General features: G+C 41.1%; 1 protein-coding gene across 5 annotated transcripts in view; it reads right to left on the reverse strand.

Annotated features, from left to right (window-relative positions):
• Positions 1 to 2656: 2656 nt before the first annotated feature.
• Positions 2657 to 16043, reverse strand: part of LOC117603039 (uncharacterized) — a 48806-nt gene continuing 35419 nt past the window's right edge. The window contains exons 5-6 of one of the 5 annotated variants that reach the window (XM_076691366.1): positions 3006 to 3073; positions 2657 to 2924 (exon numbers count right to left, since the gene is read on the reverse strand). In XM_076691366.1, coding sequence (XP_076547481.1) covers positions 3022 to 3073 — 52 coding nt within the window. In that variant the 3' untranslated portion in view covers positions 2657 to 2924; positions 3006 to 3021. Of the gene's footprint in view, positions 2957 to 2984; positions 3074 to 16043 lie in introns of those variants that run through there. The other 4 variants (XM_076691367.1, XM_076691368.1, XM_076691364.1 and 1 more) reach the window with 4 other exon arrangements.

Genomic DNA, 16043 nt, shown 5'->3' on the forward strand with positions numbered 1-16043 from the left:
CCAAAACCTTTAATATCGAACATGTTACTACATCCGGTTACAGGCCGCAGACGAATGGGTCCTTGGAGCGTAGCCATCACGTACTTATCGAATACCTAAAGCATTTCATAGAAAACAAACACGACTGGGATATTCTCCTTCCATTCGCGACATATTCATACAATACTTCGATACACGAAGCAACAAACTTCTCGCCATACGAGGTAGTTTTCGGTCAATTAGCTAGGGATCCGTTTACACATATGTCTCAGGACGAGCTCGTAACCTATCCTACATACCTACAAAACCTCGTCCAACGCCTCGACGAAATTCGCCTACTAGCAAGAAACAACCTCGATCAAAGCAAAGCGCGTTCCAAAGCACAATACGACAAAACAAGCAAAGAAGTACAATTTTCCCCGAACGAACTAGTATACGTATTAAAAGAACCGCGCACAAGTAAATTCGATCCGCACTATTTCGGGCCATACACCGTTTGCGAAATTACAGACAATAACAATGCGATCCTCATAGATGCTAACGGAAAAAAATTCGCCAAACACTTAAATAAACTGAAACACGCGTATCTGGGGAACGCAATTAAAACCCAAGACTCCGATTTTTCTCTTCTCGATACCGATCCCCCTTGAAACAGAGGTCAACAAATTTTAGGAATCCAGTAATTATTTTGCAGCAGCAAGTAATAGGGCAAGCTGTGTCATCATGGATACCAGGCACCTACTGCTAAGCATCGTCTTGGTTCAGTTCGCAATAGCGAACCGCATCGAAGGCGACTACTCCGTTACCCCTCTAAGACACAACCCAGGGCTGTATTCCGAGAAGCTAGCCCCAATCCGCACGTATCGGACAACGTGGAGACTAGTAACAGCCTTGGACGTAACAGAGATCCTGACCAACTGCCCAGAAACAGCTTTCGCGATAAACAGAATGAAAACAATGTGCGCCTCCCAAAATCTAACAACATGCCCCGCGGACGCCCTGAAGGGCGAACTAGATAGAAAATTAGCAGAAGCACTACGCTACGAAAATTTGCTAGCGCATGCACTCGGAAAGAATGCAGTGAGAGAGAAACGGGCTCCACTCGGATTTATCGGCTCAATCAGCAAAACGCTATTCGGAACGCTTGACGAAAGCGACGCGGAATATTATAATCACGAAATCGATAAAATTTATAGCGATCAAAAACAAATAACCTCTCTAATTCACAACCAAACGCACATAATCAGATCCGAATTCCGAAAGGCTTACGACACATTAAACATCTTGTCGGTAACAACAATGAATGCGAGAATCGAACATATGTTATCTAAAGTATCAGCAATCAGTAAACGCGAAGATCAGTTAGAACTAGAACTGGCCATGTCTTCCTGGGGAACCCGACTAATCCGACAGACAGACGAATACGTACTAATGTTGACTACCCTGACCGACGCGATAATGTTTGCAAAACTAGGAATCCTACATCCAATAATCCTATCACCAGATCAACTCATCACAGCTTGCCATAGTATACAAATTTCCACAAATCTGGAGTTCCCGCTCTCCATCGACGAGTTGAGATCGGAGCAACTCCAAGGGACAACGACCATGAGCGCCGTATACGCAAAAGGAAGAGTGATCATCACGATGGACTTTCCTCTCCTAGAAACCCATTCGAACTGTACCACCTATATCCTTGCCCGGTATTCCAGCAGCTCACCACAAACTCCTCGGCACCCCTAATTATCCAACCCCAAACCGAATTCTTAGCAATAGACCAGAGAACCTCGTCCTTTTTCCTTCCTGATAAAAATTACCTCAAAACCTGTAAAAACCCTAACGGAAGACTCCTTTGCGAAATTACCCTCCCACTCCTAAACTACGAGCAAAGCCACATCTGTGAAATCGACCTCATCCTGCGTCCAGAACACCTCCAGTGGAAACGATGCAACGTAAAAGCAGCCTCACCAAACAACATCCAAATTACTAAACTGGAAGCCCCCAATACTTGGTTATTCGCAACGGAAAATAAAGAGGCACTCCAAATAAAATGCAACAAAAGATCAGCTGGGTACGAACAACTCCAGGGTGCAGGAATTTTGCAACTACAGAGCCACTGCGAAGCAACCATTGGCCACACGAAGATAATCGCATCTGGAATCAAAACCCAACAACTCAATCACACCTTCAAACCCAACCTCAGCCTTAACATATCAAATCTCATTCAAGATCTAACCCCGCATCATATCCAAATCCTGACAAAGCTCCAGCAAAATCAACCAAAATTCACACCCATGAAAATGGACACAGACAACCTCCTAACTCTACAAGACATAGACGAACAAGCACAGGACCTAGCGCACCACCATCGCGCCCAGACACACACCGCATACGTCACTTATAGCTCACTATCAGCCATAAGCATAATCATCTTGGCAATGATAATAACAGCAGGATACAGATACTGTAAAAACCAAACTAAGAGAAAGCCCCAACCGCAACCACAACGAAAGAGATTCACGAGAGCCGACATAGAAGTACAACTACAACCGACCACAAATCCAACGACATGGCCCTCAGACATACAGATAATAGAACTACCTAATACGCAATCACGCCAACAAGGAACTACGAACAACGGCTTCCAGTCCAAAGAAATTACCATTTATTAAAAAAAAAAAAAAAAAAAAAAAAAAATACTGAGGATAACACCAATAATAATAAGGAGAAGAGGCTCAGAAAACACAAAATTAAACGACATATATTAGGGGAAAATGTGTATATATTTCAACATGAAGAAACAGCTCCACAGTTACAGCGCCTCTTTAAATATCGGGGCAATATCTAGGACGCCACCCTCGTCCCATTCCCACAGCTCGGCCAGGTACCGACGAAATTCCCTCCGCCACTGTCTGACGGCCTCTTGGTACCGAACGTTGACCTGCCTGGGGTAAAAGACGTAGACCCCACTGGCGCGCTAAAACAGCATATAAAAAGAGTTGAAGAAAAAAAAAAAAACCACTTACCCAGGCACAGAACACGTCACGATGACAAACACACAAGCTGTCCATTTTTTCTCTCCGACTCTTTCCACCTATAACAAAATCGGTCGTAATCAACGAAAATTTCTCTTCAAAGTAAGGACACTACTTGATCAACCGGTATATATATACCACGAAAACCCCTCCAAGCCCAACGGGAGCATGGTAACGATTAGTCCTACATCGACAATTTTTCCAATAGCTGTCGCGGAATGCCCAATTCAGCGTATCGATAAACACCGCGCTTCAAGCCATTCCTTTTATGGACATGCGCATATTTTGTCTCGGCATTCATTTGAAAATTATCGACTGCCCAGCGTGGTGGGGGGGGGGGGGGGGGGGGGGCCTGTGGCCACTTCCCGCAAAAGCTTTCCACTATATATATATAAACAACAACACAAAACTGCACCTCTTCCGACACCATACGCATATAGTTCTATTCTTTGTATTTACAACAGCTGCGTATCATTGTACACTATTCGGCACCTTTTACTTTTATATTTTATATTTACTTTTATATTTTATATTTACTTTTATATTTTAAACAGCTATCCTCATTGTAAAAAATTTTTTTTTTTGTACTCTCTGAATGTATGGAAAAGTATGTGTGATCGAGCGTATGAGGGTGGCGAACGACGAAAACACCTTACACAAAATGCCCTCTCGAGAGCATTTTGTGTCTAGCGTGGGGGGTGTTACGTCCCTAGGTATAACCCATTTTCGTCTTTCGCCATTCCAAAGAGGTCTTGCTCTGGAATCTGCGAAACATCAGCATTTTCTCGCTTAGCGACGCCCGCGATACGAAATCAGGGAACTCGCGGAATGCGATGGCGAAAACCCTTTGCTTGCAGGTTTTCGCAAGCAAAGAGCGTGGCCTACTCCCCTTTTGGGAGTATAAGTTATCGGCGCGACGCAAGTACGGCAGTTCCGTGATAGCGTAAAGCAGAGACGAAGTTCTGCTCGTTTGCAACCCGCGTTTTGGCTAAACTCGAAACCAGGAAGATCATCAACGACGTGCTCGGCTGACGGTTCAACACGAGTGTATCCCCGAGGTCTGACGTTCCAGGCCCATAATAGGACAAGCTCCAGGAGTGCACCCGTGTGCTGTGCAGGACCACCACCAACCGCTTGCATCTTCCAAGGTCGAGTCATAGCCACGCGCCGCGAGTCTAGTGTTCCGTCGAATCCGCGTACTAAGTGTAAAGCGAGACCTCTTGTGTGAGTGACCGACGCGTGCAAGAGAAACATTTGCTGACGACACCCGAAGACAGCGAAGGATATGTAAGATAAGCCAGATTGAAATACACTTACACATTCGAATAACCTCAATCGCGTATTTTGATCCCTGGTCTTCCATACCCCCTTATCTTTGAAAGGTAGGTCAAGGTGCGCCTTAGCGTTTTAAGCGGCAGAACCCGTATCTAGGATTTAGTATATAATAAACGCCCCGCAAGACGGGACGTAACAGAAGCTATTTTGAATTCAAGACCGCTGTGCCCTATTTCTTCGGATCCGAATGATCCGCTTGCGCTGACACCTGCTCATGTCTTGGTTGGTCGACCTCTCACGATACTGCCGGAGGATAATTTGCTTTCGATTCCAGAGAATCGACTGTCATCATGGAGATTAATTATAAAGGCTCGCCAGTACTTCTGGAAACGGTGGTACACAGAGTACCTCAACGAACTACGGAAGCGCCAAAATTGGCTTGAGGCCCGTGGCGAAATTAAGGTGGACACCATCGTCCTTCTCATGGATAAGAATCTACCGTGTATGCAGTGGCGGCTGGGCAGGGTTCTGGAGATTCATCCTGGTGGTGATGGAGAAGTGCGGGTGGCTACCATTAAAAGCGCTAACGGCGTTTTCAAAAGAAACATTTCCGTGTTGTGTCCATTACTTGAAGACGTTTAATAAAACGCGAACTAAACAAGCTTGTGATAGTGACGCAACCTATGTATATTTAGAAATAGTGCATGTTAGTTTTTTATGTATTCGCGTTAATTTGAAGCTAGAATAATTTTGCTCGGTATACTCGCAACGGAGGGAGCATATTCGGACGCGGTTGAGAACCTTTGTCGATCGAGGGAGGTTTATGATCTTAAGAGGCCCAGCGCGTTCGTCGCCGGGCATAGCCCTTTGATTCGAAGGACGAGTCAAGGCAGGGCCTTTGTCTATCGGTTTTCGCTCGGTTCGGTCCCACGTGCAAGTAATAAACGACCTAACGGTTTCGCTGTCCCTCGTGCGTCATCGATAGAAGGAAGAAAGAAAGAAAGGACATTTTCACATGCCACCCCTCTTATGCTAGAGTTTTCAGGCGATTTCCGGGTATTTTTTGCTTGCCTTTTTTAGTCGGCTTGAAGACTTCGTGCAGTTCGGATCGCGGTCGTAACATGGTTAGTTCGCGAGTGCAAGAGCCGAATCTCTTTCGATCAATCGGATGTCGTTCGGATGTGACTATTGCAGTCACACCGACGACCCGTAGGGTTGGTTACATCACGTAACCACCCTGGTTACTCGGATGTCGTTCGGATGTGACTATTGCAGTCACACCGACGACCCGTAGGGTTGGTTACATCACGTAACCATCCTGAATACACATATTACAATTACATACAAGACACCCGTCGTGACGACGACCCGGTAGAGTGGTTACTTCATGTAATCACTCTGATTCGATATTATTGTTCAGTACAGAACGACACGATAGGGTTGGTTACTCCACGTAACCACCCTAATTACACAGTACAAAATACACGCAATCGCACTTAGGAGCCGGAGAACAATGGCTTCATATGTGATTATTCTAATTTAAATACGACATAAGATAATATTACATGCGATCGCTCGCACCTCGCATCAATTCGCTTTTTCTCTTAAATATATTTTAAGAATCAGGGGTTTTTATGCCGTATGGCTTTTCCCCTTCGTTTTTTGAGAGCCAATAAAATCAAACGTTTTTGGCTCAATTATTATTAAATTTATTTATGAACCTACCTCATTCCTTATCATAATCTGAAATACGGGACTTCTCCATGTTGGAGAGGTTTCGACGCTACATTAGGTTTTTTTATTTTTTTCACATTTTTTCATTTTTTTTTTTTCTTAATGTGCTCACTGAGATCAGCGCAGAAACCACTTTTTGGACGATTTTAGTTTTTGACCTCTACCGGTGCGGCAGGTGGAGGGTAAGAGATGGGATGACCACCGTTGGAATCGCCATCTCAAGGGCTATTTATGGTAAAAAAAATCAGGCCGATCTGAGGTTACCCCGTAAACCATAACTCAACCGAAGTTTCAACCTAGACTTCAAAAATAGAATTAAAATTGCATGCGAGAATGGTGGCCCTCGTACTGCACAAATTACTTTATGACGGGGACCATAAAGGGCCCGCACGAAGGTCCTATATTGTATACTTGGGTTGGAAAGTAGCGCATGCATGCTGAGGAGGTAGTTAGGCTCCTCCTGGGCGGATTACACAGTACAACCTTTAACTCATTCGATCAGCAGCGGGAGCTTTCTTTTAGTTTCGATTAGATAGATTGTATTTTAAATGAAGGAAGACATGTGGAGTAAATTATTGTAATAAAATATATTTAAAAGTAAAATTGAGTTATCTTTTTGTACTTACCTTTGCATAAAATACTTACGTAAATGTTACAATCTTTTAAACTATTAACAGCGCTGGTCTTGGCACTGGCAAATTTAGTACCAGCGATGGACAATACTTACCAAGTTTCTTATTCTTTGGGTCCGCCGTACCTAGCGTAGACCCCCGCTGTGGCACTTACCGCAACAATAGGGCTGCTTTTACGACTTGCGACTCAAACCAAGAGGTATCTACTGAAAATTGGGAAATTTGTAAACGTTATACAGGGAGATTCTCTCGGCGCGCAACACAATAGCCGCCCCGCACAATGGAACCCTACTGTGTTTGCGGGCAAATAGCTCAGGAGGTCAAGTCGCCGGACCCAAGACTGCTCTGTGTGTTTTGGGTCCGGCGACTTGACCTCCTAGGCTTTTTGCCCGCAAACACAGCAGGGTTCCATTGTGCGGGGCGGTTATTGTGTTGCGCGCCGAGAGAATCTCCCTGTATCTTGAAAACAAATTAAAATGGGGTGTATACATTAACATGACATGGTATAGCTTAATGAATTCGTCTTGAGAAGTACTATTACATGATTTGAAAAAAAATATATGGTTCCATTTAAAAAACAAAACTTGACCATCATATCTCTTAAACTAATAATGCAAAAGATTTTTCACTTCGGCAAAAACATAGACCCTCTTTTCCCATGCAATTTCCATATCAACAATTGTTTATATTAACAATTTGTTGAAATTGTTACGTCCCACCTTAAGGGTGGTTATTTTACTGTTACTACGTTCCTCGGGTTCTGCCGATTAAAACGCTAAGGCGTACCTTGACCTTCCTTGCGGGTAGTATAGGATACAGGATGGGCGTTCAGTAATTGTAAATACACATATATGGGTCTTCAATATACAGGGTGGCCCACATAACTCTTAACAGCTCAATATCTCGAAAACTATGACATCGGTTTTAAAGTTCTTGGTCTTAAATTGCACGGACCTGAAGGGCCTTTCTAACTACATAAACATGAAGTGGCCCTCCCTTCTTCTTTAATGGGGGCAGGGATACCTTTATAATTTTAAATGGAACCCCTTATAAAACGTTACATATTTAGATTTTACAGGAAAAAACAAGTAAATTTTGTCTGAAACATGTTTTTGTCAGATATTTCCATGATAAGATTATAACAGTTTGAAGTTTCGACTTGTAGATACTTACTTGAAGCGCTCGGAAATAGCGTTATTGAATTGTGTCTGTGAAATTAGCACCTCATTTTCAAAAAACAAAACTTTCAGCAACAGTTCTATTTGCACCCGCAATAGTTCTATAGTTCTTGATAGGTTTCAGAAAGAGTTCCGGCGAAATACCTGAAAAAATAGCATTTTAAAAATATGAGGTGCCAACTTTGCGTGGCGCCGCATCATGCGAAAAATGTTATTTAAATCATCGTACTGATGATGAGAACGTTTTCATGGATAACTGAGTCAACCTCAAGAATTGTACCTACAAGGAAGTACCTACAAGTCGAAACTTCAAACTGTTATAATCTTATGATAGAAATATCTAACAAAAAAATGTTTCAGACAAAATTAACTTGTTTTTTCCTGTATAGAATCTAAATATGTAACGTTTTATAGGGGATTCCATTTAAAATTATAAAGGTACCCCCGCCCCCCATTAAAGGAGAAGGGTGGGCCACTTCATGTTTATGTAGTTAGAAAGGCCCTTCAGATCCATGCAATTTAAGACCAAGAACTTTAAAATCGATGTCATAGTTTTCGAGATATTGTGCTGTTAAGGGGGTAGACACGGCACGTGACCTCTCCGATTCGGGACGTCGGTATTACAGCAGTTTTTTCGTTGGGCCTGGTGGAGCCACTTGCGTGATCTGTTACGAACTTGAAAGGTTTAATTCTCAGCTAGCGTGCGCGCAACACGAATGCAACAGCGCCTCAAGCATTTTTACAAACACATTCAAACGCTCATCTCGCCAGAGGCATCGCGACGATCCGCCTGAAGAACGAAAGCGAAACATTGGCGCGTGGTTAGAGTGAGATGTAGGGTGATCATGCTATCCTTCTTTCAACCTAAATGATAGAATTGTCCCGCTCCGATAAATTCTGACTGACTGAACGCGTGGATTTTATATAGCGCACCGTAGCACCCCTCGCTGTTGAAAAATATATGCCTACTCTGAAGAACCGAAGGAACGTGCAATCTGAGAAACTTTTTAGAAAAAGTTATTAACTTCTTTAAATAAATGTTTCTTAATTAATAAAAATATACAGGATACGTCATGCAATTTCTGACGGGTTATATCTTGAATTTGATAAGAGATAGGAAAAAGCTGTTTATGTAAAAGTTCAATGGTATGATAATGTCTATTTTTCTGTGATTTCATTTTCTCCGTGAATGCAACGATGCACTCAAAAAATGCAAATCCACCTTTTATTTAAATGGAATTGCATTTTTTTTTTTTACTTGTGTCAACTTCTTCGATTTACTCGAATTGCATACTGCTCCAACACTTACCCCACATAGTTTCTTCTTCGGAAATGTCTACAGAATTCGGTCCTGTATAGAGAATTCGCGCTACGTAAAGAACTTTTCTTAAAAATACAAAAGCAATACGTAGGAAATGCGTGTGTCGGCTGCTTTTTGAACTTTCATCGACATTTACATCTATTCAGAATCACGTAATATAATAACTATATATAAATATATTCGGGAAACTCTCCCCTATCTTTTAAGACCAGTGCGAATGTTCTAGCGCTTTTAGTTTCCGCGTAATAGTTCATTTTCCCCCCAAAACACATGTTTTTACAAAAACCCGTGTTTTTCGAAAACTGAGGGTGATAGAGCAATTCAGTTTACGGATTCGTGTTCAGGACGAGAAGCTCTACAAGGATCACCCAGCGGATGTTGCAGAACAGGAAAAAGTTTAAATTTGTTGGACAGTGTTATTTTGTCCGCAAAGAAACCGAACAGCAATATGAATTGCGCTGTAACGCCAATTGTTTGTAAAAATTACAATAGCATACGGTGGTTTGTCTGTTAATACCAGCAGTCTTCAATAATTACGCTCGCAGCGAAATTTGTTCGAGAACGTTCTTTCTATTCGAAATTTACCGTTGGGTTTTAGTTTCAAGCAAATTCTCTGAATTCGATACAATGACTTTTATTGCCCCGTTCGACCCTTCGCCTCTAAACAGTCCTCGAACGCTTGCTAACGCTCGCTTGTGAGGGTTCTCATTCCCCGCTCTTGACATTCAATCAAACATTCAAATTATTATGCTATCTTGCGCTTTCATTCTAGCATTCAATTCACACATACGATCGGGTTAGGGATCGGCTGGCGCCTACGCGAAAGAAAGGAGAGTATCGAGTGAAAATCTAAAAGGTAATTGATCTTTACGCTTTGGCGCAGTTAACCTGAGGAGACCCCAATAATGCGAAGCACTGGCTAACTGCGCAGCGAACTCTGTTTACGATACCTCCCCTCGGTCGAAACCGAGTTTTTCTAAGACGGTTTCTGTTACTACGCAGTTGAGCACGACGATAGTTTCAAGGAGGGGTAATAAACTAAAGAAAAGAATGGAGAAATGAAAGAGAAGGCTAAAGGAGAGAAAAGACAAAAATAGAATAATTATAAGCTCAAACTCTTCTCTACGCTTTTCCCACATGAAGAGTCTCTTACAACCCGAAGGCTTGATGGGAAAGCACAGAGTCGAGGAGAAAATTGAAATAATGTAGTAGTGATTCATCCCCCTCACGCCCCTTACATGAGGAGACCCTGTAACCTTACTATTTGGGGTCCGAGCTTTCTCTACTTAACAGGCACGAGGAGTAAAGGAAGGTCGGTAAGTATCGGAAGGGACGGATAGCAAGTAGTGGTCGAGTTTTGATGTCGTATCGAAACGAGCAGCTTACGCGGGATGTTTTGATAATAACTAGGTCGATATTTCTTTCGCGTTTATACCGCGACAATAACAAGGCTGTTAGCAAGGTCGGCCGAGTATAAGAAGTCCCGAAATTCCTTCCTAGGTCGAATACACGCGATTAACGGAGCAATATATAAACATTTCATCAGTCGTTTCTATTGAATTTAAATAGTACAATGCGCGAACGGTTAACGTTCGCAAAATCCCCCCAAATATTTATGGTTGTGTTTCTTCTAGCTATTCTGTCAAACGTAAGGGTCGTTGCGTTGTTCGATCGTTAAAAGACGCTCAATCCGAGCGTATCTCACCGGAGTGCACGAAATCGGGTCAGTAGGTTTTTTGGAGCTACAGGACCGTATTCAACACTGGCTGTGGGACGGTGGTCTCGATGCACCAGAAGAGAAGGAAGGCACACCTTGCAACGTGTGGGTTCCGGCTCTTCGGACCTCTCAACATACCCAAGTAACGATCGTGTTCCACCATGCACTGCTTGGTTTTTCGCGTTGGTTTGGGCTTCCAAATTGCAGTAAATACTGCCCGAACTCAGGAGTGAGTGAATAATGGGTTCGAGGGTATGTGGGCCTGAGAACCCGTTATCACCACTGGCTTTGTTCGTTTGAAACTTGTTGATACAAGAGAGAGAAAAGCGGCACCCAACAGTGGGAGGTGAGTCTTTCTCCTCAGATCTTCGAATCTACGAGAATCTGGAAGTTATATTCGTTTCGTGGGTAATCCTGGCTAGTTCTCCAGATTACAGCCAATGCTGCCCGAGCTCAGGGGTGAGTGAATAATGAGTTCAAGGTATCGTGGACCTGAGAAACCGTTATCACCACTGGCTTTGCTCGAACGACACTTGTTAGTACATGAAGTGGGAGAGGTACTCCTTTGAAGATGAGTAGGTCTCGTTCCTCGGACCTTCAAATGAGAGTGTCCCTACTGGCCTCTGATCCCCCGGACATCGGGTTTCCGAATTCCGAATTTGTAATTCCAACGTTTAGCAGTGCCATGGTACAGTTTGGACCACCGACTCCTCAATTTGAGGCGCGAACAATAACCGCGAATACTAGCCGTTTTACTAGGTACCCGAAAGTCAGTTTGACTCGAATTATGTTCCGTGTTTCGCTAAGTGAATTACGTGCTTCTAAACGCGTATCGCCTAGTCGACCGTAGAGATCAGTGTAGCGTCGAAACCTCTCCAACATGGAGAAGTCCCGTATTTCAGATTATGATAAGGAATGAGGTAGGTTCATAAATAAATTAAATAATAATTGAGCCAAAAACGTTTGATTTTATTGGCTCTCAAAAACGAAGGGGAAAAGCCATACGGCATAAAAACCCCTGATTCTTAAAATATATTTAAGAGAAAAAGCGAATTGAAGCAAGGTGCGAGCGATCGCATGTAATATTATCTTATGTCGTATTTAAATTAGAATAATCACATATGAAGCCATTACTCTCCGGCTCCTAAGTGCGATTGCGTGTATTTTGTACTGTGTAATTAGGGTGGTTACGTGGAGTAACCAACCCTATCGTGTCGTTCTGTACTGAACAATAATATCGAATCAGAGTGATTACATAAAGTAACCACTCTACCGGGTCGTCGACACGACCACGGGTGTCTTGTATGTAATTGTAATATGTGTATTCAGGGTGGTTACGTGATGTAACCAACCCTACGGGTCGTCGGTGTGACTGCAATAGTCACATCCGAACGACATCCGATTGATCGAAAGAGATTCGGCTCTTGCACACGCGAACTAACCATGTTACGACCGCGATCCGAACTGCACGAAGTCTTCAAGCCGACTAAAAAAGGCAAGCAAAAAATATCCGGAAATAGCCTGAAAACTGTAGCATAAGAGGGGTGGCATTTGAAAATGTCCTTTCTTTCTTTCTTCCTTCTATCGATGACGCACGAGGGACAGCGAAACCGTTAGGTCGTTTATTACTTGCACTTGTTTTCGTGGGACCGAACCGAGCGAAAACCGATAGACAAAGGCCCTGCCTTGACTCGTCCTTCGAATCAAAGGCCTATGCCCGGCGACGAACGCGCTGGGCCTCTTAAGATCATAAACCTCCCTCGATCGACAAAGGTTCTCAACCGCGTCCGAACACCTAACCTAACCTAACCTAACCTAACCAGAGCAATCAATGGAGCCAAGGCGCCGAAACCACCCCATATAAGGGAGCAGAGGGGAGGAGTTACATTAGGTTAGGTTAGGTTTTTTATTTTTTTTTATTTTTTAAATATTTTTTTTCACTTTTTTTTTTCTTAATGTGTTCACTGACAGGGGGCCGCCAAGGTGAGGACATCGCTTTTGGATCGTCAGTAGGTACAAGTTGTAGTATACATACAGTGTTATACAACCCTCATTGGTTTTGATAGAATGGGCCTTTGTTTTCGAGATATTGCAGTTTAAACAATTCTATGCATATAGTATTTCAGTTGTGAGAGATGGCTTATAACAGCGACGCCGTAAATGAGTAAGTAAGGTGACGGACTGGAAGTCTGGAGGTTTCGCGTTCAAAACCTCTTTTTGGAGGTTAAAATTTTTCTTTCTTTAGAATGATTTTTTCCATGCAATTTGTTTCTGATTTTATTCCATATTAATTTTAAAACAAAGAAATATTAGTAAAAACATTTGTGTATAAGAAAATAATGTATTTCTGATACAGTGTATTGCTCGCGTCTGGAAGTAATTTTGCATATATATACTGAAGAAATGTCTTTCTGTTCGGAATTGTTACACCGAAGGTATTGACGCCCGGAATTGTGCACAATGTTGAGGGTGATACATATCATAAAAACAATGGAAGCATAACTTATTCGCACATCACGCACATTGTAATAACGCAACTTTTTCACAAGTACAAAATCCTAAATTCCAGGCATCGATACCTTCGGTATAACAATTCTGAACAGAAAAACATTTCTCAAGTATATATATGCAAAATTACTTCCAAACGCGAGCAATACACTGCATCAGAAATACAATATTTTTTTATACACAAATGTTTTTACTAATATTTTTTTGTTTTAAAATTAATATGGAATAAAATCAGAAACAAATTGCATGGAAAAAATCATTCTAAAGAAAGAAAAATTTTAACCTCCAAAAAGAGGTTTTGAACGCGAAACCTCCAGACTTCCAGTCTGTTACCTTACTTTTTTTTTTTTTTTTTTTAAATGTACGTTTATTGTGCAAAAATAACAATATCAATATTACAAAAATAAACTTAACGTACTAAAGTTAACACTTACATCTAACTAGAACCAAGGCTCTAAAAATAGAGCACACGTCGCACAGTGGCGAATTTGCCCGAAATCGTGGCCAAAAATGAAAAAATTTTTTTTGCGAATTTGAAAAATCTTTGTAGCGTATTTCATTTATGAATTATCAGAGCATATTTTCCCCCTATTGTCAATCTTTTATATGTAATTCTGTTAAAGATATACGAGTTCAAAGTTGTCATTTTTGTAACGTCAGTTTTTTCGACCATAATTAAAAGTAGCTTAGTGATTTATTATCGGGCTATGATGCTAGTTTATCAGTATTGATGTAAACTAGCATGTTCTTAGTTAATATACATCCCAGTGTTATTACGTTTTCTTAATTATTAAAAGTACGATAGATAAGAATACAAGACCTATACATTTTTCTACTTGATTAATGAAAAAGTTGTCCATCGACCAAGATCGACCGGTAATTTTTTTTTAAAATGAAACCTTGAAGATTACTGAACAAGTATCTGCTTCATTTGGCTGCGGCTTTTTGCGGTTTTATGAGTTATTATCATTTGTTTACTGGCCGCACGGTTCGTGGAGCGGGTCGTTTATAGCATAGGATGGCGAGTACGCTGCTTTACCTGCTTGATGTTCTTATTCCTACGGTTAAAAGGGCCTAGCAATTTGATAAGTAGGGTATGTTTATACCACAGGCGATGAATACAGTCTTCTACCTGTTTTGTATTTTCAATCCTACGGTTACATAGTTCTGGCAATATGACGATGGGTACATTTATGACATTGGAGTTCTTTTTTACATTTAACATTTTGTCTGCTTCATTTAGCTGCCACTTTTTGCGACCTTTATCACAATTTATTGGTATCGTCAGATCCATATATAAGCAGTACGAGGAAAGTATGGCCGAAAAAAGGAAAAACATATCCTCCGGATGTTATTCAATTCTTCGACATTCCAAATATTCATGAATTTGAAGAAGAAGAAGAAGAAGAAGTAGAAGAAGAAGAACGGGAATAATGTTTAGAACAATTTAGAATAAATTTTTTTAGAATATTTTGGAATAATCTATATATATATATGTATGTTTATCTGTAAATATTATTTGTTTCATGTATATTAATGTATATATGTATTATATTGGACATTTTTCCTTCTTCTAATATTGAAATTTAACACTTCATCATGTGGAATGCTCTAAAAAATCAATCCATGTAAAAAGAAAAGATATGCTACTCAATCTAATAATTTAAACATGATTTTAAAGTCATATTGTATAAGAAATTAATATTTTTTATTAAAAAAGTACATTATTATCATTCTAGAACCATAATACTGTAAGTTATTTCATTAATTTGCATCAGATACCAAAATATTAATTTTGGCCACGAATTCGGGCAAATTCGCCACTGTGCGTCGTCTGTAACTATGTCTTAATTAAATTGCACTTAATGCTACTGTCTATCAGTGTATAAAGTTCACAATGCGCGATAACTTTGGTATAATGGTTCAATATATAGAGATGCACAATTGCTCTATATACAGTAAAACCTGGATAAATTCAACCAAGATTGGGACCCAGTGGTTGCGTTTACCTAAGCACGGTATCGAAGCTCGGATGACACGCGACGACCAGCTAAGCGTGAACGTAGAAAGGGACAGACAGTGGTGGAAAGAGAGAGGTCCGAAATCAAAGGAAAGAGCCGAAACGTATCGGTGTGACTAATATTAATTGAATCAAAAAACTTTTTTATTTTTGACTTTTTTTGAGTGAAACTTTTACTAGCGCATTGGTGAGATTTTTGTGAGTAAAGTGGTACCAAACACGATATAGTTTCAATTATAATTACTTGCTAAAATTGATGTTATAAGTTGGCGAAAAGCAAGAGAGATCGAAATCCAAACCAGTCGCGGTGTCGGCTATGGTTTCAAAGGTTTCATTTATCCTAGCGAGGAGTCGATTCTGGGCATTTAATGTTTCATTTATTCAAGCAAGGAGTCGATTCCGGGCATTTAATGTTTCATTTATTCAAGCAAGGAGTCGATTCTGGGCATTTAATGTTTCATTTATCCAAGCGAGGTGTCGATTCTGAATCCGTACACATCTTTTGTATTCAGCCGACATCATTTATATTCAGTCGTGGTGTCAATTCTATATTGTTTATTCTATTACTATTGTTTATTTATTCTATTATTATTCTTAGCTCGTAAATTACTTTAATTTTCAATAGGAAGAAACTGCCCGGTTTC

The sequence above is a fragment of the Osmia lignaria genome, chromosome 12 (genome assembly GCF_051020975.1).
Source record: "Osmia lignaria lignaria isolate PbOS001 chromosome 12, iyOsmLign1, whole genome shotgun sequence".
NCBI classification, from domain to species: Eukaryota; Metazoa; Arthropoda; class Insecta; order Hymenoptera; family Megachilidae; genus Osmia; species Osmia lignaria.